Source organism: Dipodomys spectabilis, unplaced genomic scaffold, assembly GCF_019054845.1.
Source record: "Dipodomys spectabilis isolate Male_0828 unplaced genomic scaffold, ASM1905484v1 ptg000007l, whole genome shotgun sequence".
NCBI lineage: Eukaryota > Metazoa > Chordata > Mammalia > Rodentia > Heteromyidae > Dipodomys > Dipodomys spectabilis.
In genome coordinates, this window is record NW_024870684.1 from 2,794,399 (window position 1) to 2,819,498 (window position 25,100).

General features: G+C 52.3%; 1 protein-coding gene across 1 annotated transcript; it reads right to left on the reverse strand.

Moving 5' to 3' along the window:
- Nucleotides 1-3,726: 3,726 nt before the first annotated feature.
- Nucleotides 3,727-18,927, reverse strand: LOC122124665 (proprotein convertase subtilisin/kexin type 9-like). The gene is made up of 13 exons (XM_042699362.1): nt 18,739-18,927; nt 16,606-16,797; nt 16,276-16,293; nt 15,508-15,682; nt 12,839-12,981; nt 12,493-12,631; nt 9,875-10,071; nt 9,064-9,247; nt 8,536-8,709; nt 8,139-8,287; nt 7,107-7,275; nt 5,412-5,596; nt 3,727-3,927 (listed from the first exon to the last, which is right to left on the reverse strand). The coding sequence occupies exons 1-13, from the start codon at nt 18,925-18,927 to the stop codon at nt 3,727-3,729; spliced, it is 2,115 nt and encodes a 704-aa protein (XP_042555296.1).
- Nucleotides 18,928-25,100: the final 6,173 nt, after the last annotated feature.

Consider the following 25,100-nt stretch of genomic DNA (forward strand, 5'->3'; position numbering starts at 1 on the left):
CACACAGAGGAGGGAAGGATTTGGTGTGGTTCCAATGTTCTCATACTTTTGAATGTGACATTCTAAAGTTGATTTTGAATTCCTGAAGGCTCCATGCTCTCTACTATATCCCCCCGATCCCCGCCACTTCTCTGCACACCCATTTTTGCTGAAAGATTGTGTGAGACCATGCATTGAAATGCTGGTGATGGTATGTGTTGGGATATAGTTGCCAGCAACTGCACTCAGGAGCCAAATTCAGGAGTGAAATGGCCACTTCTAGTCCCTTATTTCCTATGGAAACGATGATGCCCTCCACCCCTGTACCTGCCGTCTCTCCACTTGGGAAGCTACATCAGGATCCCTATCCACTCTATGATTTGATTCATTGTTATGTTGTTGCTGCAATGAGCATCATTTCTGCTTTACCAGCAACCACCCCATTTCCTGTGGCTGCAGTCAACAAACCTGCTGAGGACTGTTTTTAATGTCTTACCACAAAGTGGTAATTGTGACAGGCTTGCCTTGGAAGAGTTGTCATTTTTACTGCCAATTTTTTGGATGACGTTTTTATAATCTTTCACAAAGTCTGCAAATCAAGCAGGAATTGCACAACATACTCGAGAAGCGCCCTGAGTCCAGGCTGTTCGTGGGACCTGCAGGTACCCTGGGACAGATGAGCAAGCACCCTGGGAGCAGCTTGCCCACTGCTCTCCTGGCAGACTGGTGTGGCCACTGACAAAAGTTGAAAGACCTAGAGCAGGAGCCATCAGGCGCATGTGGCTCACTCTTCCCTCCCTGCGGACATGGAGGCCTGTGCAGACCTCTGAGCTTCTGAACCAGCAGACTGGAATTTTCCTCTGCTACCTCTGTGTATAAAAGTCCAAAAGAAAGTAGTAAACTAAGGAGGAATCTTAATTCTAAGCTTCGTTCATGAGAACAAGAGATCTTAGCTTGTAAGAGCATAAAATAAATTTTCCAAACCTGAGTGAGTTAGTCTCACAGACATTTTTCTCCAAATACCACAATAGGAGCATGTGGGGAGCCGGATCACAAGGGTCTGAGGCACGGCCTAAGTGGCGCTATGCTCCCTTCCCACACTCTGCTCTGACTGGTGGTCAGGGCCACTCTGCAGTAAGGATCTGTGGGTGTCCTGGCCCCTCTAAGATCTTTCCTCTACCCCGGACTCCTTTGTAAAGCTCGGGCAAGGATGCCAAACTCAGGCTAATCGTCTATAGACATCCTCCTGGAGCTTTGGCTCTCCCAAGGAGTTCACTACCCAGTAAAAATCATGTCTGCCCCATTGCCTGCTCCTACAATGTCTTCCTTCTGTTCTCATTCCTTGTGTCCTGGGTTGCTCACATGAGTCCTCTCCCTAGTGTTATTCGAGATCTTCCTTTCCCTGCAGGCCAGGCACTTCCTCCTGACTCATGGTGGCCAAGTCTCTGTAGGAAGCTATTTAGGCACAGGTATCAAGCCACCTGGCTTGGGGTCAGTCCTGGGCCTCCAAGAACAAGCAAGCAGAGGTGACAGTGGAACTGGAAGTAGAGATCTCACATTGGAGCCATGATTACCCCTTGACTATTGAGCACTTCCCACCTTTGGCTCTGAATTTTCAGAAGAGAGGTTGGGAGGAGTTTTGCACCATCATTTATACATTGGTTGAGTAGAGGTAGACATTGTCTAAAAACAGTGACACTTGCCAACACTCGCTAGAGACAGGAGTTCCTACGCTGAATGGGATAACTATATCTTGTAAAATGGATAAAGATACCATGTGCTACAGGAATTCTATGAGGAGGCCTAGCAGAAGGGTTCTTCCAAACTACATAGAACCCACTGCCCAATAATAACTCAATTCCAGCTGAAATGAGTAGAACGAGTTTTGTAAGGCGTCCCTTACACAGCAGTAGATAATTGTAGGGATTGTATTTCCCCAGCCTCTCCTAAACTCTTCTCACCTGGAGTCTCCCAAAAGCCAGAAACTTTCCTTTCCTCTAACTGGAAAGCTCTTAACTCATATGGCTCTAGATCTGGTGCAGAAACCTGCCTGAGAGTGCCACCTACTGCCAGAAGAGATCACTGCAGGCTAAAATAGAAGACATCCAGGAAGTTAGGTTTATCATGATTAGTCCTTGTTCTTCTCTGGGATCTTGTGGACCTGGCAGATACCATCCCACCATTGGCAGGGGACTTGTGCTGCAGTGTGGCACCAAGAGTAACTTCATGCCAGCATGATGGTTGGAAAGCTAGTCACATGCCAAGCTTGGTTCAAGTCAAGAACCGTAATCATGCAGGTACCCTGACTCAGAAGCATGTGCAGGTTTGTGAGCAGCAGTGCCATGACCATTCCCTGTGCTAGGCCCAGTGCTCTTGATGGGGCCTGGCATGGGAAAAGGGTTGGGAACTTGGGCTAGGAAGAGGCACCACAATTGTGTGTAGGTCTTGAGGTGGCTACATATCGACATTCACTGTGCTCCTGTAAGATGAGCACCAGAGGGAATTCCTGGTCTCCCTGCCAGTCCCAGTGGAGCCAAGCATTCTCCTTGTCACTCAAATACAACTAAAAATAAAAATGTTTACAAAACCTAGAGTAAATATCAAGTCACAAAAGCAAAACAGGTCAGAAAATTGATTTGCTATAAAAGGGCAACAGAAAACAGGGTGCCAATGGCTCATGCTTCTAAGCCTAGCTACTCAAGAGGCTGAGATCTGAGGATCTCAGTTCCAGCCCAGGCAGGAAGGTCTGTGAGACTCATATCTTTACTCAACTAGCTGGAACTAGAGCTGTGGCTCAAGGGGTAGAGTACGAGCCTTGAGTAAAAGAAAGGCTCAGGAACAGTGCTCAGGCCCTGAGTTCAAGCCCCAGAACTGACACACAAAGCCAACAGAGACCCAAAGGATAGACAAGTGTTGGTTCATTCTGATATTTATTCACATGTGGGCGGCTGATCCTTACACAGGCCCCCTGCACCCTCACATATTCCCCCAGACCCCAGGAGTGAGACCACCACAGAAGAAGGCCCATGCCCAAAGGGACAAGCCCTAGAGCAAGTAGGCTCTGGCTGCCTTCACACCCTGCTCCCCGCAGAAATAAGGTGCCCAACCTGCCACCTCCCTACATATCACCTCCCTTCCCACTGTATGCCTGCAGGCCCTCCCCTCTCTCGCCCTGTATCTTGCTCCATAAAGTATGGGTAACCAGTGCATATAGTGTAGGGCAGAACAGGGGTCAGGAGAAGTAGGGATGGGGATATGATCTGTCAGCCTCTACTGCAGGTGCTCCCAGTCGGAGACATAGCTGGAGGTGGAGTACAGCAAGGACAGCAAGGAGAAATTGAGGCATGGCCCTATGGTCACCTGAGACACGCTTGTCCTAGCTGGGCTGGCTCTCTCAACCAGTAATTCCTAAGGAGTTTCTACAAAGTGAGAAGACCATGAGGGGTCCCCAGCACCAGTCCCCCTCATTTGTTCCTGCTAACACTGGCTCCTCTCCATCCAAGTGCCTCCTGCAGACTGGTATCAACTCCTGGAGGCAAATGCACATGAAAGGTGACTTTGCTCATAAGTCTGCCAGGAACCACGCTTGCTGTCAAACCACCCTTCCTTGCTCCTAATGGGAGCCCTTTCTGTAACTCTGGCAGGGAAGGGCACTCAGGTGAGAACAAGTTCTCTCAGGGCAAGAGTCTCCACTCCAGTCCTGCCCTGGTCAGCATCATCTGGCAGGTTGAGGTCTTTCCATCCACTCTATGCTTGTCCTGAAGGCTGGATGCGGCAGCAGATGGCGATGACTATTACAAACTCCTCACTGGTCCTTCCTGTTTCTTCAGGATCCTGGTGCTTCGCCACACATGTGTTGTCCACAGGGAAAGCTCCCAGGGTGACTGAGGTCTCAGGATGGGCATTGCAGCTGGTCAGGGTCCAGCCTGCGTCACAGCTCACGGTGACCTGCCAGAGTCCAGAGAGGACAAGTAAGGACAGGTCCAGCATCCATGGTCAGGTCTCTAAGCCAGCTGCTACACTGTCCCTCCCAGCAACCCTCAGTGGGGACCAAACTGTCAACACCTGGCTTGGTTCTGCCGCTCACACCCCAAAGGGGCTGTGTCCAACGCTGCCCACCACTCCCTCAGGGTGCTTCAGCCCCAGCCTACCAGGACACTGGGGTCCAGACAGACATCTTAACAAACCAAAGCCCCTCCCACTTCCCACTTCCCTACAAGCCACCCCTCCCACAGCCTTCCCCACCCAGTGATGGCAACTCCATCCCCCCAGCAGCTCCACAAGACCTTGCAACAGCCCTCCACTCCTTGTTGCAGCTCATCCCAGACCAGAGCCACCACCCTCAGGTCCCAAACTCCTCCTGCCATGGCCTCTAGAGGCTAGCTCTCAGACTCCAAGAGGCCAAGTGTGACCTGCCCTCCCTTCAGGGATCTTCCTTCTCCTCCAACCTTCCATGGTTGCTCAGCCATTCCAGCCCTGAACAACTCCCACTCGCTGTGTTAAGTGCACAGGTGATAATGTGTGTGTGTGTGTGTGTGTGTGTGTGTGTAAGAGAGAGAGACAGAAAGAGAGAGAGACAGAGAGACAGAGACAGAGAGACAGAGACAGAGCAACAGATAGAGAGACAGGGAGACAGGAGACAGGGGAGAGAGAGAGAGAGAGAGAGAGAGAGAGAGAGAGAGAGAGAGAGAGCGCAAGCTGCTAGTCCAATTGTACCAGCATACGCAGCTTAATTGTTTAGACATTATTTCTTTACTTTTTGTCCAGGTGGGTCTCAAACTGAGATCCTACTTCTTCCTTAAAAGTAGCAGGTATAACAAGCACAGCATTACATTAATGTTTTGAGACTCAGCAATGCATTTCTTGTTTCTCAGTCTCTCTGTCTCTCTCTGTCTTTCTGTTTACCTCTGTCTCTGTCTCTGTCTCTCTGTCCCTCTCTCTCTCTCTCTCTCTCTCTCTCTCTCTCTCTCTGTCTGTGTGTCTGTGTGTCTGTCTGTGTGTCTATCTGTCTCTCTCTCTCTCTGCCAATCCTGGGGCTTGAATTTAGGGCCTGGGCACTGTCCTTGAGCTTCTTTTCCTCAAGACTCTACCACTTGAGCCATAGCACCACTTTTGGCTTTTTCTGTTTACCTTGTACTGAGAAAATTGAAACCAGAACTTCGTGTGTGCGAGACAAGCACTCTACCACTGAGCCACATTCTCAGCCCAGCACTGCATTTCTTTATGCCCTGTTTATGTGTGCTATCCTTAAAGTGGGACAGAGCACCTGGAGAGCAAACCTTACCAATCTGGACAGAAACAAATCAAGCCACAACACTCACACACACATACACACAGCACAGGTGCATAGATCCTCCACTGTGCACTGACCACCCCAAGAGGATACAGCCCCAGCCATCTCCACCCCACCTCCCACAATCTCAACCCTTCACCTTCTCCAAGGGGCTTAAAGGCCTGTACTTCTTCGTTGTACACTGCAGGCCCGGAGCATGGCAGCAGGAAGCATGGACACTGGCCTCCTTGTGTCCCGCACACCGTCTGGGTAGATTAGTACCTCTCTTAGGTGTGGTATGTGGGAAGACACCAAGATTCTCCACCTCCCAATGGGAGCTGCAGCCTGGAACAGAAGAGGGCCAGTTCACACACTGGGATGCCGGACACCCCTTCCCGCAATCACGTACTTTATTTTTAGATCCAAACCCAGGGAAACCCAGGAGCAGCTCTGAGTAGAAGAGACATTGCCTGAGCAGCAGGACTTTTGGCTTAGCTCTGACTTGTAGGACCTTGGGAGAGCAGCTCAACTGCTCTGAGCCATAGGTTCCTGGGAGTCACATGGTCTCCTCTCCACCAAAGAAGGGGAGCCCTGGGACAGGATCTCCAGGCCAGAAATGTTCAGCTACCTCTCACCACAACCCCCCTCCCACCTCAGGTCCCTTCCCCATCCATCACCAGCTAGAAGATCAGCCTGAGCTTGGATCTGTGGGCTTGGAAATCAGGGGCACCTGGTTGTAAAATTGTGGATGCCTTGATGGAATTCATCAAGGCTCAGTTTCCCTATTTGCTAAAACAGCCAGAGCAATACCATCGACTCACAGAGTTCTTGCTTAGCTGAAGCAGGAAATGCCTGGGAAGTCCCCGTACTGCCCTTGTAGGACCCGGGCTCTGCCCACATTAGCGTTATGGTAGCCAGGACCAGAGCCCCTCGCCCGGCTGCGTGGCTTTAAGAAATGAATTCAGCCACTTTACCTGCAAATGGAACTTGGCAAAGGCTACTTAGTGAGTGCCTGTGGCTCTGTCAGCTTTGCCAAAGGCCAGGCTTCCTGCCAGGCCAGCCGCCGCATGGAGCTCTTGTCCTGGACAAGGCTCTAGCCACTGGGCTCATCTGACTGCTGTGAATCCTAATCCAGCCAGCTTTTAACCCCACCTGACCCTTACTATTCCAGAGCCTTTAGACTCCCCTGTGCTTAGCTGCCAAGGTCAGCTCCTGACTTAGTGATTCAAGATAATTCCTAGAGCCCCTGAAGCCCCACCTGGTACCAAGCACCTTCTGAGCATGGCTGTCGCCCAAGATCCACAGTGCCCAGCTCCTAAGTCCAGCCCTCACCCATGACGTCCAGACACTTTCCTGGGCAAGTTTTGACAGAAGGTCCTTAGCCCAAAGAAAGGACTTCAGAGTGATAGCTGATAACCGTGGCCACCAGAAAGCATACTGTCCCAGGATTAGAGCTGAGCATTCACGATGAGGACACTAGGGCACAGGGCTGAGAAGGAACTTGCCAGCTACTGAGTGGCAGTTGGAATCAACCTGAGCTGTGCCCCACTTCTGACAGGCCTGAACTATGGCTCCCCACCACACAGCTGGTAAACAGCTCCCAGTGCCCAAGCCGGAGCCCATCTGCCATCCCTCTCATCGCTACCACTGAGGCAGGGGAGGAAGAGAGAGGTAAACAGAGAGAGAGGTGAACCTACCCAAGGCCACATGGCATGCAAGTTGCACATCTGGCTTAGCTATGAATCCTGAGGCTCCTAAATCTGCTGCTCACACTCATGGGGACCAAGTGTGGGACAAGGCTCCTGACCAGCAGGAGGTAGTGCCTCTGACTCAACCTGGCGGGACCAGCCCCTACCTGTGAGGACTTGGTCAGGATCTGGGCAGTGGGTGTAGGTCTTCAGCCCCACCAAGGCTGGAGGAGCTGTGTGGACGCTGCAGTTGGCTCGGGGGAGCAGGCAGCATCTGGCCACCACAGAAACCTGACTATCTCCAAATGCCAGGCAAACGCGTCTGTTTCCTAGGATCTGAGAGTCCAAGAGAGGAATGGGAACTTGTTGTGAAGAGGTTTGGGGACTGGGGAATCTGGTCTGAGAGGGACCCAGTCTGCAAGTTCTGGTCCCTGAATCCTCAGCACTGGTTGGGCCCAGGCAGGCTCTGCTGCCATGTGCAGCTCAGATGAATCTTCCCAACACTGACAATGGCTTCCAAGTGGAGACAAGGTGACCTGAGACCGCAGCGCAGGGCCTGTGGGCTCCCTGACGCACCAGGCCTCTCCTGAGAAACCTCCCTCACATTGACTTCTGCACAGAAATGCTCACCCACCTCGCCTTCATGGCCCCCTACCCTTCCCAGGGCCACCTAGGGTCTGGGAACTCCATCAGCTGCTTCTGCACCTTTGAAGTTCTCAGCTCACAGAGCCTCTGTCATCCCAACCTGAGGGTCGTGGTTGTGGATGTTCTTGGTTGGCAAGGAGAAGGAAGGGGTGTGTCAGTACTGGGACTTGAACTCAGGGCCTAGGTGCTGTCCCTCAGCTTTATTATGCAAGCCTGGCACTCTACCAGCAGAGCTGCAACTGCCCTTCACGCTTCATTGGAAATAAGAACCACATGACTTTTCCTGACTGGGCTGGCTTTTGAACCACGATCCTCAGATCTAAACCTCCTGAGACATTAGAACAACAGGCATGAGACAAAAACACCCAGCACAGAGATGGCTTTAGGCAAGGCAGAGAGCCGAAGCCACGGCTGTCCTTTCCCTCCTGTGCCCATGAGGGTGCTGTCTGTCCCGAGTCCCCCAGGAGCACCTGGCCCTGCCCAGGCCTTTGAAGTCGAGACAGGGATTGGAATCCAGAGGACAGAGGACTGGACACACAGAGTGTGCAGCTCACCCCCACACGCTCGCCCTGCCGCTTCCCACTCTGGGAGAAACTGGAGCAGCCCAGCAGCTCCTCCTCCGGGTCACAGTGAGCCTCAGCAGCGTGTGTCAGCCTGAAGTCCCAGGGTTCTGACCACACAGTCCTGCAGAACAGCTGCCCACCTGCAACAAGAACAGGATAAGGAGGCTCTTGGGAGACTCCAGAAAAAGCTTCAACCCGAGGTGAGGGAGAGAAACTAAGACACCACATGAAACTTTGAGGTAAAACTATAGAGTTACAACAATGCCGTGGAGCCTGGAGTCCTATCTGAGGAGGACAGTCCTTCTGTCAACCAGGTTGGGGACTGTCACCATCTCATGGGCCTCTCACACTCCAGGTTGGCCTCTGCCTACCCACCTGCCCTGCTCACCTGTTTCCTGGGTGCTTGGGGGCAGTGCAGCCACCAGGTTGGGGGTCTTGACTCGCTGTTCTACTGGGAACCAGGTGTCATCGATAGCATTGCTGATAGCGTAGTGGATCAGCCTCTGCCTCAGCTCAGCCACAGTGAGGTTTGGCTGGGCAGTGAGCATCAGGGCTGCAATGCCTGATGGGGAAGGGAGAGGTCAGACAAGGTGATGGGCTGGCCTCTGACCTAGCTGGGAACTCCTTTTAGGACACAAATGCACACACATGGACACATCATGTGCTCTTCCCAAAATGAAGCCACCTGCAATCGCTTGCTTAGTGAAAGCTTGTCCTATTACCTCCAGGCCTTGGTACTGGCCATTTTGTTCACCAGGTGTGCTCCTGTTTACCCTCCAAACCCCCGCGATGCAAAGTGCACCATCACCATCAGGTCTGCCCATTTGGTCCTCATGCGCAGAGCCTGGTATATGGAGGATCTGGCCAAAGGGGCCACTGGAATCCTGGTGGCCAAGACAGTGGCGTAGTGGCTCACCAGTCACATGCGCAGCCGCCTGCGCGGTCCCACTCTCTCTTACATAACAAATGGTACAGTCTTTGTTAGCACTGACAATGCTTTTCCCAGGAGCAAAGATGTCCACACAGGATCCATAGTTGGTCCCCAGAGGTCCCTGGGTGAAAGGCTGGTCCTGGGAATCGACAGCTCCAACAGTGATGACCTGGAATGTGGCAAAGAGTTGAGGAAGAGGCTTCATGGGCACATGGATCGACTCCTATACTACCTGTTTAAGCCCCATGCACATGTCCCCTTCTGAGAAAAATCTGGCTCATGAGCACAGCTGATACCCTGTCCTGTTCCGGGACTTCCACAGGATATAGAAAGTGCTCCCCATGCTTAATGTACATAATAGGGAGACAAATACTAAACATATAATGTTGTCATCAAGAAGGCAGAGTGTTGTGGGGCAACCCCTAATCAGCCAGGCTGGGTACAGGTGGTTTTAAGTTCAGCACCTCTGTAGCCCTGTTGGGCCAGTCTCAGGGGAAGAGGGAGAGTGAAGCAGCTTCCCCACATTTCAGGGCCCAGAAATCTGGGAAGTGGGACAGGTGTCCTCCTCCTGGTACTGCCAGACAAGCCCCACACAAGGCAAGGGCTCTGCAAATGTCAATCAGGAGGGGAGGCATGGCAGAGGTGGAGGATTCCATGTGGGGGGCGGGGTTAATGTAGGGATGTGGTTTAAAGGAAGGGCAGGAATAGCCCCAACCCTTGTCACACTGGGGGTGGAGGCTGGGCCTCTGACAACCTGCAAGGCAGGACATGAGCAGGAAGCCCTGCTGGCACCTACCTCAGGAGACGACGCTGGAGAGTAGGCACAGGCATTGCTCTGAAAGTTGCCCGCAGCGGCCACCAGCACTGCTCCAGCCCTTGCCAGGCGCTTGCAGGCATCGTTGATGCTCTGACTGTACCCACTCACCATTGGCAGCAGCACTACCATGCGCTTGGAGGGATTGGAGACCAGCTGTTTCCAAAGAAACTCCAAGCCTGACAGAACAAAGCCAAGATGACTGTCTGGAGGGGACACGCTTCCTTCCTCCAACCCCTTCCCTCCAAAACAGCAGTGATGCTCATTATTGACAACTCGATGATCCTGTGTTATGTGAAATGCATCTTAGTGTGTGTGTGTACACACACACACACACAGACAACACACACACATGACATGGTTAACATTTATATCCATTATTCTTTTTGTTTTAATGACTTCTGTTAAGGTAGTGAGCCTTGCTCACTGTGATGGCTCAATCAAAGGAAGCAGGAATTCTGCCTGCACACAACCTTCTGACTCAAGACTGCAGGCATTTCTGGGGCTGGGAAGGTGGCTCAGTGGTAGAGCGCTTGTCTTACATGCCTGAGGCCCTGGGTTTGATTTCTCAGCACCACATAAACAAAAAGAAATAAAAAAAGTTGGAAGTGGCACTGTGGCTCCAGTGGTAGAGCACTAGCCTTGAGCTGAAGAGCTGACAGACAGCACCCAGGCCCAGAGTTCAGGCCCCACAACTGGACCCAAAAAAAACCTACAGGCATTTCTAGCCTGCCTGGCCTGGCCTGCAGATTGGAGGCTCAACCACCAGATGGCAAGAGTCAGTCCTCAGATCTTGATCACACACACACACACACACACACACACACACGAACACACACACACATTTCCCATGTGTACACATGGGAGTCATTAATCACGACTGCAGCTGCAAACTGGCCAGTCCCCAGGACTTCCCCTGCTCGCCTCTCTAGGTGACTGGTTTACAAGATGCTCACAACAACCTGTCCGTACACTTTTCCAGGACACAGGTCTTGAGGTGGAAGCTTGGTGTTCTGAGAATGAAGGCAGACTTCACGATCACTCACCACACTCTAGGCCTGGCTCCAGTGTCTCTTAGAGCATCCCACCCACAGGAACCTGAGCCTGTCCTGGCTGCCTGCTGCCAGCTGTCAACCCCATTATAAAACAGGCACAGGTACTCTGGAGGTCTCCAGGGTTCCAAGGGCAGCTGGCTGCCATCCTAGGGAAATGGGGCTCCCTCACAACTATGATCTGCCTCTGGCCATCCAGCATGACCTGGAGTCCTGGGGTCTAAACCTGCCTAGGGCAGGCACCTGCAGCAAACAACCCTATATGCTTAGCTCCTGGCAACACACTAGTGTCCCTACACTGACCCCTCAACCACTCCTGGATCTGGGCCTCTGTGGCCAAGGGAGGAGTTGGAATCTTACTGCCACGTGCCTAGAGGACAGCCGCTGAGGAGGGAGGGGGATGGGGCATGGCAGTGGGGGTGACCAGTGCAGTCACAGCTGTAGTTATTAGACCGCTGCGGTGTGCAAAGCTCTGTGCTCAGTCACACCTCATTCCAGTCACTGTGCACAGAGGAACTGCTGATTGCGGTGGAGGTGACAGCTCCTCTGTGTGAGCCCTGCTCTGGCCAGGTGATGCCATGACTGAGACCCCAAAGAGGGCTGCTCTTCCCTGGGCCAGGCCCAGCATCAAAGCCTTCCCTCCACTCATCACCTTTGGGAATCAAAGGTCAAGGCCAAGGTCAATCAGCAGAGGCATGAGGCAGGCACAGGGGTCACTGTGATGAGCCAGGGTCTCTTGATCCCTGCCTGCAATGGAACACAAAGCTGGAGCCTCTGTGAATAAGATTTGGGGCAGTGTGTAAATCTGGACTCCATGCAGTTGAGCATCGACCAGGGACCTGGGCTCTTGGGGAAGGTCAGTCAGCCTCCACCCAGTATCTTCTCTGTGAGCCAGCTTCTTCTCTGTGAGCCTGGACAAGTCGCCCTCTCTAGCTGGCTCCACTAACTGTTAATGGATGTCACCTGCCAGCCCCAGGTGTGGCGTCCAGAGCCCTTGGTTCAGGCTTTGGCCACCGCAGCTCTGTGCAGAGCTCCCTCCTTGTTCCCTGTCCATGGCCACGACAGGCCTGGCTCTCAGCAGGACCTCTCAGACCCGGGCCCTACCTCTCCTCTCCATGCAGTGGATGAAGAAACGTGGTACAGTCTGGACAAGGGGTTGCCGGTTCCTCCACCAAGTCTGCTTAGCCAAGGTGACACATGGAGCCAAACTAAGAGAAATGAGCCCCACCATGATTGGAGGGGAAACTGGCTTTCTTTCTGTCTCCTGGGTCTGTGGAGATCTAAGCCCACATGACAAATGACACAGAATTCTGAAAGCACAGAGCACATGGAATGGAGAAGGAGCATGGAACAGGGGCTCACTTGGGCTGGGTCTCTGCTCCCTTGAGCCCAGCACTGGCAACTTTGAAGGTTCTGCTGCTCCACTACTGGTACTCTGTGGCAGAGGCTACCATGCCCTCTTGGGTCTGGAGACATTGATCCTCCCTGGCTGAAGCCCCTGCCCCCACGGCCAGATGGAAAGACAACAGAATGGGAGCTGCCACTCACCCATGACGATGCCGCTGACGGTGCCCATCCCTTGGCAGTTGAGCACACGCAGGCTGTGTATCTTGATGTCCTTGGCCACGCCAACAATCTGGCCGCTGACCAGAGCTGCCAGGTGGGTACCATGGCCTACACAATTGACCTCCTGCTCCACCAAAACAAAGACCAGATGAGAAAGCCATCTACCCCATGATTTCCCAACAGACCCCGGATGGACTGCAATGCCCACCCTCCCTGCCTACAGCTGAGGACTGGGGATGGACCGTGATGGCTGGGGAGGGTGGCCATGATGCTCCAGGTCTGGTGGTCCTCATCTTCCTCTGGGATAGGCTGGGGAAGAATGGCTCACCTGTGTCCTGGGCGCACTGGTGCTCTGCCACTCCTCCTCAGGCACTCTCTCAAAGTTAGAGATGTTGATCCTGCCCTTAATTTCCAGGTGATTAGGCTGGATGCTAGTGCCCAAGAGATACACCTCCACGGGGTTGTCCCTCTCTTCCCACAGTGACAGTTGTGCGAGATGAGGAAAAAGAGAACCGGAAGGATGATGTCATGGGTGGTCATGTGTATCAATGATGGCATGCTCTGCTTACCAATTATGCACACTGTTTCAAGGACTGTACATGAACTTAATCTTCGAAAAGTCCTCCCACTACCTCCTATTGGGAATATTTTACTGACCAGGCCAGTGAGACAAGAGATGTACAAGCCATTATATTGGAAACGAACTTTACAACTTTGATGGGATGGGGAGGATTGGGTGGGGGATGGGACAGGGGAAGTATGGGAAGGCATGGGAAGGGGAAACAAAGGAGGAGGCTATAATGCTTGATAAGAAATGTACTCATTATCTTGCCCATGTAATTGTAACCCCTCTGTACAGTATTTTCACAATAAAAAAAGAGATAGGAAACTGTCCAAAACCATGTAGGTGGCCAATTCGAGAGAATCAGGAAACTCCCCAATAGCATGCTGCCTGGGTCTTGTTATCAACTCAAATGGCCCAGCTCCACCTTGAGCTCTGTCATTGGCTGGGAGCAGCCAGGAGGCAGGGCCTCAGGGACCTGCTCTTACTACTGGTTCTCTTGAGGCAGGATTACAGCAGCACAAGCTCTATGGTTGTCCTGCTGACCAACTCGAACTACAGTTCGTGAAACCAGAAATTCAAGATAAAATGATCAGCCATGCCACTCTCCCTCTGAAGCTTCTGAATAACAAGCCTCCATGACCTTGTCCTCTTTTTTCTGCTGGTTGCTGGCTTTCCATGATTTAGAGCCACCTCACTCCAAGTTCTACACATCTCCACAGAACCTCCTCCTCTAATCTCCATTCTCTTACAAGGTTTAGGTTTGAGAATAACAAACAGGCTGGTCACCTGTGCTCTTGGTCTCTCTATTAATGAAGGACAGCACTGATACTCCCAGCCTACATTATAGCTGACCATATGGTACTTCCCCTATCCTGTCCCAGCCCAACAGCTTCTAAATGGCCTCTTCTAGCCAAGTCCTTGAGAAGACTCTAGAAGACTCTAGCCCTGTGCCCCACTCCTCCAGGGAGGGACAAGGTCATCATGGGCATCCCTAGGGGACAGGAAACAGACTGTCTACTCCAAACCTGCAGGAGCGGTGGTCACTAGTGGCCCCAGAACAGATCATTTTAGACCTATCTGGAGGCTCGAGGTGTAGCTCAGTGGTAACCTCATAAATGCGAGGCCCTGGATTCTAATTCCAGTACCACCACCAGACCTTTTCTGGATAAGAGATCTTTCCAGTAAAAGATCATCCAGGATGAAACAGTGGCCCTACATTCAATTCAAAGTGGACTCACACAAGAAGGAAGGGAAGGCTCAGCATAGTGGCTCACATCAATAATACCTGCTTTCTGTGAGTCAGAGACCAGTGCATCAAGGTACAAGGCCACCCCAGGCAAACAGTTCCCAAGACCTCATCTCAACCGATAGCTAGCAGTTACTCAGCAACCAAACCAAGGAGGATTGTGGCATAGGTCTCATATTTCTCGCCTAAATATGAGAACTTATCTGAAAATAACTACTATGTGAATGGCTCAACTGGTAAAGGACCTGCCTCCCCAGCAGGAGGCCCTGAGTGTAAACTCCAAGACTGTAAAGGAGGAAATAAATTAATAAAGTTGGGCAGCAGTGTCTCAAGCCTCTTATGTACTTGGGAAGGTGAGATCTAGGACATTAAAGGTCAGCCTGGGCAGCCACGTCCTCTAGACTCCATCTCCAATTATCTAGCAAAGTCGTTTCCAAGCATCTGTGTCAGGCTTGTCTAACACTGAAGAGTCCAGTCAGAACCTCTGATCCTCTCCCAAGCAGGTGCCCTTACTGCCTTCCCCAGCTCAGTGTCACTGGGACGCCACACCCACCCCCCATACAGTTATTTTCCTGGTCTCCTCCTCTGCCTCTCTCTGCACAGGCAGAAGGAAATGTGGGCAGAGAGGCCTGGAGGCCGGGGGAGACCAGAGACCTACATGGGGGAAGCTCTGGAGATCTGGTCTTATTTTGAGGACTGAAAGCTATAGAGATTAGAGACTGCAAGTCACAGTCAAGTCCAGCCTCCTCCTCTGGCAAGAGTGGCCTGCAGGAGAGAAGATGAGAGAAGGAATTATGAAGGTGGTTATTCAGGCACCAGTGGCTCAGGCCTGTAATCCTAGCTACTCAGGAAGCTGAGATCTGAGGGTGGCAGTGCAAAACCTACCCTACAGAAAAGTCTGTGAGGTTGTTATCTCTAATTAACCAGCAAAAAGTTGGAAGTAGAGGTGTGACTCACGTGGTAGAGCACTACCTTTGAGCTGAAAAAAAAATGAAGGAACATCACCCCGGCCCTGAGTTCAAGGCCCCAAATTTTACAAAATTCAGGTACAATAAGAATCTTGTGCACTGAGTACCAGCAGGGGGCGCAGTCCCAAGTGGGGTTTGGAGAGGACAGAGAGAAAACAGGCAGGGGGCCAGGTGCCAGGACAGGGAGGAGATGTGGGCCATGGCAGCTGTGGTCTTACTGCTGTGGTTGAAGCTATGAGACTGGTTCCACTCAGGAGAAATCCGCCGCAGGTTACACAGGATGCTCCGAATGTGGTTCCGGTGACGGAAAATCAGATGCGGGGTCCACAGGAGGCTCTGTGCAAAGGCAAAGGAATCCTCCTCGATGAACTTGACCCGCCTCAGACTCAGGACCTGCGGATGCCAAGGACACAGGATCTCAATTTCATGAGTCACTTAGCCAGCAGCACCCAGCACTTGCCGCACCTGATCCCACCAGTGACCCCAGCATGGCCACCCACAGTCCCCCTCCCACTGACCTGAAGACAAACCAGGGTCCTCACTGCTCTCCTAAGCTTGGGAGTGGAGGAAGCTGGGACCAGTGCCCCCACAACTGGTAGCTGAGCCCACATGAGTGGCAGGAGGGTTTCAGCTTCCACATCTCATCCGGGAGCCAGCCAGTGCCAGTTTTAGGCAGGCTGGACAGTGCGGGAAGTCCCTTGGGCCAGGACTCCATGTGCACATCAGGATGTCAGCACTGGCCATCCTGGGTATTCACTCCCTTCCCTGTTAGACCACAGTGTTATGAACCCTAATGGTGGCAACTAGGTGCTAAGCCAATGCAGAAGTTCGAGGATATGGGAGAGGGTAGACACACCAGCAGGAATTGAGGGCATAGTGTGAGTGTGTGTGTGTTTGTGTGTGTGTGTGTGTGTTCATCCCTCTCCCTGCTCTGGAGCATACCCCACTTGCACACCCTCCTGGGCTCTCCCTGACCTTTCTCTCACCTTAGCTGCGGGCACAGGCTGCAATGCACCAACACAAAGACAATGGCCAGGTGAGCCAGAAGCTGGGGGTCCAGCTCTACCCTCTGAGGCCATATGGTCCCTCTGCACTGAGATCCCTCCTGCTTTGATGAGGGTAAATGGACAAAGTACTATTAGGGTAATTGGCCAGGTTAACAAAGAAGCTGCCTGAGGAGGCTGGCATCACCTGCATCACTGAACTAGAGATGCACCAGTACTCAATAAGTGTCTGCAGTCTCCTGAGTGTCCACCAGAGGGTGAGGGCAGGCCTTTCCCCAGCAGAGGGAAGTGCATGCCTGAGCAGGGACTCACCAGATCCAGTGTGCTCACTTTGTCAGATTTCATCAGGATGCCAGGAAAGAGGTCTTTGAAGACGTGTAGCACTTCGAACTTGAAGCTCCGCCTGGCAGCCTTGCTCTGAAGGTGGTGGACAATACTCTCCATCTGCTGTCTCTCGGATTCCGTGAACATCACCAGGTAGGTGTTGGGCACCTTCCAGGCACTCTGGCCCCAAGGGAGGAAAAGGAGCATGAGGATATCAAAAGAAATACCCTGTTCCTTTCTACAGATTAACTTAGAGCCCAAAAGACCAGCGACATAGAGAGACTATAGATACCAGCTGACTCGGTGAGGCTTAAACCTCTCCACAACACACACAGTGACATCACCCACAAACAGATCCACACACTTCTAAACAAGGCATCCATTTCCTAGGGAAACTGGAGGCCACCCGTCAGCCCAGTGTCCCAACCTCCTTCCCAGTCTAACACATCTCCATTTTTCCCCACCAGAAGCAGCCCAGGATGCCTCACACACTTCAGAGCCAGGAAAATATGAATCTGAGCCCCTACCACGCCCAACATTTATTGGCCAGGTGCAAGCCACTTAACCATCCTGTGCCTCAGAGTCTCTGTATTCCAGAGACTGCACTACCCACATCACACCAAGTCCAGGGAATCAGAGCAAGGCCGTTTCCACAGGGAGAGAAGAGGCTCTGTGGGCCTTGGTTTCTCATTACTGTAATGGAAGGATAGGTTGAAAATGATTTTCCACTTGTAAAACACAAAGAAGTCTTCATTCTGGGCCAGTGTGGCCTCTCTATGGGTGAAGGGACTGCTGTGTACCGTCCATATGGTACCTGCTCTACCCTGTCCCAGTACAACAGCTCCTAATGGGCCCCATCTCAGCCAATACGTAGACATGTAGTGGGCACCTACCATCCCAGCTCCATTGACCTTAAAGGAAAAATAGCCAGAACAAGATAGAGGCAGTAGATTGGATCCAAGCACATCGTATGCATGTATGTAAATACCACAATGAAACCCCTTTAGACAACCCATGTATGCTAATAAGACATTGAGAGCACCAAGGGGCTGGGGGGTTCTCAAGTGGTGGATGACTGCGTAGCAAGGGCGATGCCCTCAGTTCCAATCCCAACACACTTCACACATGCATTCTAAATCTGACTCCACAAAAGTGCTCATGGGATGAACATGTGGACCTGAGGACCTTCCTGGAACAAACTCCCACCAGGGATGAACACCCTCTGCTACCTGGTCCCGGTGGCTGTCCAGCCTCTGCTCCTGCACCTCTTAGGATAGGACACTCAGCCTTGTACAATAGATATGGGGGGGCAACAGAAGATGCGTAGTGATGACTGGAAATGCCCTCTTTATGATCTATCTACTTATTTTAATTAATTTTAGGAGACACAATCTCGCTTTGAAGCCAGGCTGGCCTCAAACTCACAGTTGTCCTGCCTCAGCCTTCCTAACACTGGGATGACTGGAGTGCACCATGCTGAGCTCACGGCTTATTATCCGCACCACAGCCCCACAAGATCCCTGGAAAGGTGGAAAAAGACCCAGGGATTAAGGCAAAAAGTGCTCTGAAGCAGATCAAGGGCCTGGCAGCCTGTGGCCCAGCACAGGCCCCTTGGGTCTCTCCACTCCATCCCAGAGGCCGAGCAAGTCAGGTGTGGTAGGAAGAGACAGCAGCTGCCTGACTGTGACAACCCATCTCTCTGGGGCCTTGCAAGCTGTGATCAACCAGTCTCCTTCCCCCCTTCATCCCCTCTGAGCAGCCAGACACATCACCAGTACCTGCTTACACCATGCCTGCTGCTGGCGCCCACCCAGGCCACCATGGGACCACAGCCAGACCTCAGGCAGGCGGTCTGAGTGCACTACAAGCCCTAGCCCCACCCCACCGCTCCCCGACCCTCTGCCTCCAGGCCCAGCCATGCACTGCTGCCAGTTCTGGCAGATTCTGCTAACCTATCTCCCCATCTGGTGCCTACGGTTCCCGCACCGCACTAAGCAAGTGGCCAAATGAGCAAAAGGCTCTCTGCGATCTTTGCTTTAGATTTTCCCTTATACTGGGGAAACTGAGTACAGAAAAGTAATGACATCCATGCGGCTCCTCACTACCCCCCCTTCTCCCCACCTCAGAGCTCCGGTATATGATGGTTGTGGGCTCATGCTGGTTCTCCAATGGTGGGGTGAGCCCCAAGCTCTCCCTGTCTCTGTCCAGCTGCTCATGGGCTCTGGACCTCGCAGGGCTCAGCAGCAGCAGCAGGACCAGCGGCAGGGCCCGCAGCAGCCACCGCACCCTCCCGGAGCCGTCGGTGCCCATGGGGCAAGAGGAGAGATGTGCACCTGGCACTGAGGTCCAGATCCAGGACCCGAGAAGGGACAAGCACAGGGCCACGCAGGGCAGCCGGGCTGTCAGGCTCACGGTGTGGGGCCCACCTGCAGCCCAGTGTCTCCAAATCGGGGGAAAGAGACCTAGGTGCCCAGGGCTGTACACCTGGAACCCAGGACAGTCCCATCTGATTAAATACTAGTGAAGCCCACCCCCTTCCACACACACCCGCAGGCCTGGAGCATCCGGTTTCAGTCTCATCCTGCCCTCCACACTCTGTCAGATGGCCCTTGCCCAAGGAGCCAGTGGGCGGGTGTCAAAAAAAGTCCCAAATCCTAATGGAACTGGACACGAGTCCTGCCCTCAGGTCTCTGTCTCTCACCTTGAGTTGTCACCGTCCCCTCAGGGTTCCCCTCGACTGTGACTGTGAGTGACTCCACTCAGTTTCATGGAGGAGTCCTCACTTCCCACCCATCTCCTCCCAGCACTCTAAACTTAGCCTGGATCCCTCTCTGGTCTCCCCCTCATCCTTCTGTGCCCTGCATCCCAACCTACCTAGACCTCCACACAGAGAGATAGCCTGGATTCTCAGTTCCAGTCTACAGAAGCTAGATCTTAGAATCTGGGAAGATGACGCAGAGATGCAGTCACATCTCAGTGTTGCAAGCAACTGAGTTTGTAAAGATTTCTTAGCACATGGCTAAGAACCCAACGGGACAAGCATCCAGAAAGCACCAGGCAGAAGGGTGAAAGGGGGGACCGGCAGCCCAGCCCATGGGGGCTCTCCCCAGAGGCTTGAGCATGTTTGGCAGGTAGCAGAAGATTCTCAGTGCTGAGCTGGGCCCCTGGGGGTTCACAGCTGCTGCCCTTCCCACCTGTTTGCAGAGCCTCTGAAGAACCACAGGACCAGCACTGGACCAGCCATGGACCAGCAGGGTCCTCAGTGACATGGAGAGGAGGGAGGTGCGCTCCTTCGCTCCTTTCCATGAAGCACCACTTTTTTGTCACAAAAAGAGCAGCTGTGTTCAATTGTTGGCTAAGAGCGTCAGGTAGAAGTTCTCTTTCCTGTGGCCTGTTGGCAACTCAAGTGTGTCTGCAACTCCCCTTTGGGCAGCTTCCTCCACAAAGCTCCCTCCGCTAGCAAGAATGTCTGTGAGTGCCTGGGCAAAAGTGATCAAGACCGCATCTCAACCAGCAAGCTGGGTTTGGTGGTTCACAGCTGTAATCCCAAATACATGGGAGCAATCATGTGAAGGCTCAGTGGAAATATAACTAAAGCAAAAAGGGCTGAGGTGGTGGTTCAAGGGGTCAAGCACCAGCCAAGCTTAAACCCTGAGCTTTACACCAAGTATAGGAGGAGGAGGACGAGGAGGAGGAGGAGGAGGACCAGGATGAGGCCAAGGAGGGAGAGAGCTGAGAAAAAAGGAAAGAAGGATTCTCTCTCCCTGGGAGGTTTGGCAAGGTGGGCCTGTCAGTCCTCATTGACTTGAACACAGGACTTTGAACTTGAACTTTTAGTGTTTTTTGCGCAGGTTTTCTGCCACTTGGGCTACCACATCCAGGCAGATGTCTTTGCTGGTTATTTTGGAAATAGAGCCTGCTGCTCAGGCTGGCTTCAAGCCATGATCCTCAGATCCCAGCCTCCTCAGTAGATAGGGTTACAGGAGCAAGGTACTCACTAAGTTGTCTAACTACAATAACATTTTAAATGGAACTTTTCTTTAACATTTCTTTTGCCCACAAGTAGAGCTTCAAGTGTCCTGACCTGAAACACCCTGAATGCTTTGTCGCCTGCAGCAGGCAGGTTTTCCCCACAATGGCCGCCCACTGCTCCAATCCATTCATTCAGCTGCCCATCTTTACTCTTCTTAGTAGAACTGGTATTTCATTAATAAATCCTCCTTGACTTTGTGTGTATATGTGTGCACGCATGCATGTGCACCAGTACTGAGACTTGAACACAGGAACTGGGCGTTGGCCCTCAGTTCAAAGATAGCTTTACCACTTGAGTCACAACTTCACTTCCTAGTACTTACTGATTAACTGGAGAAAAGAGTGTTATGGACTTTCCTGCCCAGACTGGTTTTGAACGGGGATCCCTAGATCTCAGCCTCCTGAGAAGCTGGGATTACAGGGGTGAGCCACAAGGGCCTGGCTTCTCCATGACTTGGTATCCATTTAGAGCTCTTCATTGGGCCCTGTTAGTAGCTCTGTCAGTAACAAACTAAACATGTGTCTGCATTCACACTTAGCCATTTCATTCCCTAGGAAGTGATCCCAAAGAAATAAGCAGTCAAGGGTACAAAGCAACCATTGTGATAATGCAGTGTAGAAAGTGGAGTGTCCTAGCACAATCCAGGAAGGACCCCAAACATATCTCCCAGGTCATCCATGGCCAAGATGCAGGAGGGGACAAGAACCAATGCACTAATGCATAAGAAATCCTGCTAGCTAACTAGCTCAGCTCATACATAAAGGCCTCATTAAGGCCTGCCAGGGTGTCAGAGGCCCTGGCCTGGCCTGGCTGGGTAGGAAGCAGCACTGGTCCTGCTGCTGGGAGCTTCCATGTCTCTGGCAGAGCTGTTCAGGACTCAGTTCACTGCACCTGCTGCTCTTAGGGAGGTGTGATTCTGGACTCTGAGTGCAATGAGCTCCCCTCCCCTCCAGTATCTCTGTCTGATTTAATGAAGCTTTCCTCCAGTCTCCCCAAGTGTCTTATACTTTTGTTTGCCTTCCCTGCAGCCTTCAGTAGCCTGCACATCCATCAGCAAGGGACAGATTTCGATCTGGTTATGGGGTGGAATAGTTAGCAGCTGTTGCAAAGAATGAAATAGCTGTTTATCTATTGGTATGAAATACATTTGATACCAATAGCTTTTGAACAGCATGTTTTGAGCTGAGCACTGGTGGTGCTAAATAAACATGTTTAGTGCTAGTTCCTCATGAGACTGAGATGTGAGGTTCAATGTCAGCACAGGAAGACAAATCATAGAACTTTGAGAGATGCTCAGACAATTCAAGATACTCACATGCTAGCACATGGGTATAGACAGTGTTCTCCTGTGCAGACAGATGAGGCAGAATGGGAGGCAGTCTCCTTGTCTGCGTTATACAGTTCTGACATGGGATGAACTGGGGTCAGGCAGCCGCTCCCCTCTCCATGTTCATTGGCACCTTTGTCAGAACGTGTCTGCTCTTCTGAACCATTTAGTCCAAATGGAGGGGCACATTGAACAGATGAAGAAATTTAGGGCCAGAACGGGAAATACCTTATCAGCATCACAAGGCTAGAGGCAAAGCAGATCTGATTTTTCCAGCTGTTTCTTGGGAGCTCCATGGGGCAGGGGTTAAATGTTGTATTTTGTCCCCAGAATCCCGAGGCTCCTCCTTGGGCTAATGGAGCTAGAAGAGGATAGATAGAGGAGTTGTGGCTCAGTGCCCAGGTTGAAAAGGGCAGGCAAATAGGAAAAACTGCCTGCACATCTGTCAGAGAACTGTCTCCCTCATGACGCTATGGACTTGACAGAAGAGGAACCCTGACTGGGTCACCTTGGTGTGCCCAGCACCTAGCCAGAGCTTGATAGGTACCTGAATAACTGATTAGGTTAGTGCCCAGCACTGTTCTGCATGCTGGGTTACAGCAGTGAAGGTGATGGGCAGACACAGAGTGTGGAGATGGTGTCACTGGACACCAGTGCCGAGGATAGGGTACGCACATTGTGGGAAGGGAAGGAAGAGCTGGGCTTGGACGCAGGGCAGTGTGAAAAGCTCCTTTGAGAGAGGGAGCTGAGGAAATGGGCTGTGAGGATAATGTAGTGTGGCTCCCAGGGGCAGGGCTGCCCAGCAGGAAGGCAGTAGGATGGCCAATGTGGGATACAGATCTAGAGAGGTTTGAGTCCCCTCTGGGAACAGGGTGTGTGACATCAAGTCTGCAGAGTGGACACAGATTCCAGAGGGACAAGGGCAGATGGGAGGAGAGTGAATCTGAGCAAGGCCTCCTAGGTGCAAGGACTGAGTCCCCAGGGCCTGTGGTGAGGACCCTCCCAGGCTTGCTGGACTCCCCAAGGGAGACAGTGTTCACAGACAGGGTTAGGGTAGCCCAGGGATAATGTGAGGTGTGTCAAGGACTTTGGAGGACACTGAGCTGGGAGAGGCAGCCCTCAGCATCAGGAGGAATGCCTCATGGCCTCTGGTGCTAGAGACAGGCAGATGTGGGGAAAGCAGATGCTCAGGACAGGGAGCTATAGAGCCATAGAGAAGGGTGTGTGGAGAGGTTGCTGAGGATGGGGGCTGCTAGGATAGGACCAGGAGGGCTAAAGCACAGAGGAGCTATGAGGAAGGGAGGAGGGACAGAGGGACAGGCTAAGAGCTTCTTTCTCCCCAGGAAGTTCTGGAGACTCTCTGGGAGCAGTGGCAGTGCCCAGCTGAACCAGCAGAGGACACCCAGTGGCCAGAGTGAGGCCCTGCAGCCTGCAGCCTGACAGGCAGGCAGGGCAGGGCCACCTCAGCCTGGGCAGCACCTGCTCCAGCCTTCCCACCAAAGCCCACAGGGAGGTGGTAAGAGCATGGTGGTAAGAGAGGCAAAGCACACAGGAAAGGCAGGTTAGGTGTGGGGGGAGCCCAGTCAGAGGGCAGTGTGTCCCAGCAGCCTTCCTGGAGGAGGCAGCTCAACATTGTGGTCCAGCTGTAACAGGCAGCACATCCACAGAGCACAGCTGGGTCCACTTGGAGATGCTGGGATTGGGGGTGCAGGGTCGATTTTAATGTTAATATTTCAGACCAAGACAAGACAGGGCACTTCCCGAGGGTAGGGGGATTCTGGAAGCTTCTAATCAGAAGAGAGGCTTAACTAGCTTTCTGCTATACATACTCATTCACACTCATGCATGAACTTCTCTAAGCTCAACACAGTTTGGGGGCCTCTCCCTGTTCCTGTCCTCCTGTTCTTGTCCCAGAAGCTCCTTGCAGACACCTGTGAGGAGAAGATGGAGCCAGGGTCTTCACTCCCCATTTCCTGCTCACCTCTGAGCCTGTCCAAAAGTAAAGTGACCACAACAACCACTGCACGAGTCACAGACACTAGGTTGCATCAGCGAGCAAGGTAGATAGGGTCTCCTCTCCAGGTAGCCCCTACTTTGAGGAGAGAACTGGTTTATAAACCAATGCAGCAATGGTGCTCACTAGATACTATGTTGAAATGAACTATGCACTTTGTGAGTGGGATGGGAGGGAAAAGTGAGAGAGGAGGGAAGGGTGACAATGTACAAACGAAATTTAGTTTCAGACAGCAAGGTCACTTCCTCCAGGCAGGCCTCTCCGGACACTTCCTCAAGACATAGACATGGTTGTGTTCCCCTCCCGCCATCTTCACTCCCTTCCATGCGGCTGTGGACAGGGTGGTTTCAGATCCCTAAAGAGGCTTCTGTGCTAAGGAAAAGTGACAGCTAGATGATGAGGGACATTTGTAGAGGGCTGCGGAGTCAGCAGACAGGCCTTGGAACCTGTGTGTGTGTGTCTGTGTCTGTATCTATGTGTGTGTGTGGGTGTGGGTGTGTCTTTGTGTGTGTGTGCCTATGTGTGTGTGTGTGTCTATGTGTGTGTGTGCATGTGTGTGTGTGCATGCGCGTGTGTGTGTCTATGTGTGTGTCTATGTGTGTGTGCGTGTGTGTGCATGCGTGTGTGTACATGTGTGTGCATGTGTGTCTATGTCTGTGTGTGTGCCTATGTGTGTGTGTCTATGTGTGTGTGCATGCATGTGTGTGCATGCGTGTGTGTGTGTCTATGTCTGTGTGTGTCTCTGTGTGTGCATGTGTGCATGCGTGTGTGTGTGCATGCGTGCATGCGTGTGTCTATGTCTGTGTGTGTGTCTCTGTGTGTGCATGTGTGCATGCGTGCATGCATGTGTGTGTGTGTCTGTCTGTCTGTCTGTGTGTCTGTTTGTCTGTGTATCTGTATCTATGTGTGTGTGTGTGTGTGTGTGTGTGCTGTGGCATGGCTTTTCACTTAAGCCTGTGCTCTACCTCATGAGCTACATGTCTACTTCCTACAACAGTGGAAGGAACAGACATTGGATGAAATCTGCCTCTTCCCAGCCCTGCTGGCTGGGGTGATCCTTGCTGCCCATTTGCCCTCCATCCCAGGCTGCCCTTCCCTGGGTGACAGGG

Bases quoted from the DNA above. Each gene is read 5' to 3' on its own strand.
- LOC122124665 (XM_042699362.1), bottom strand. From the start codon at position 18,927: ATGGGCACCGACGGCTCCGGGAGGGTGCGGTGGCTGCTGCGGGCCCTG. The intron at 10,072-12,492 runs GTGAGTGGCAGC...TTGTTCTGTCAG, and splicing joins CGTCAGCGGCATCGTCATGG to GCTTGGAGTTTCTTTGGAAA. The intron at 3,928-5,411 runs GTGAAGGGTTGA...GGACTCTGGCAG, and splicing joins CTTTAAGCCCCTTGGAGAAG to GTCACCGTGAGCTGTGACGC.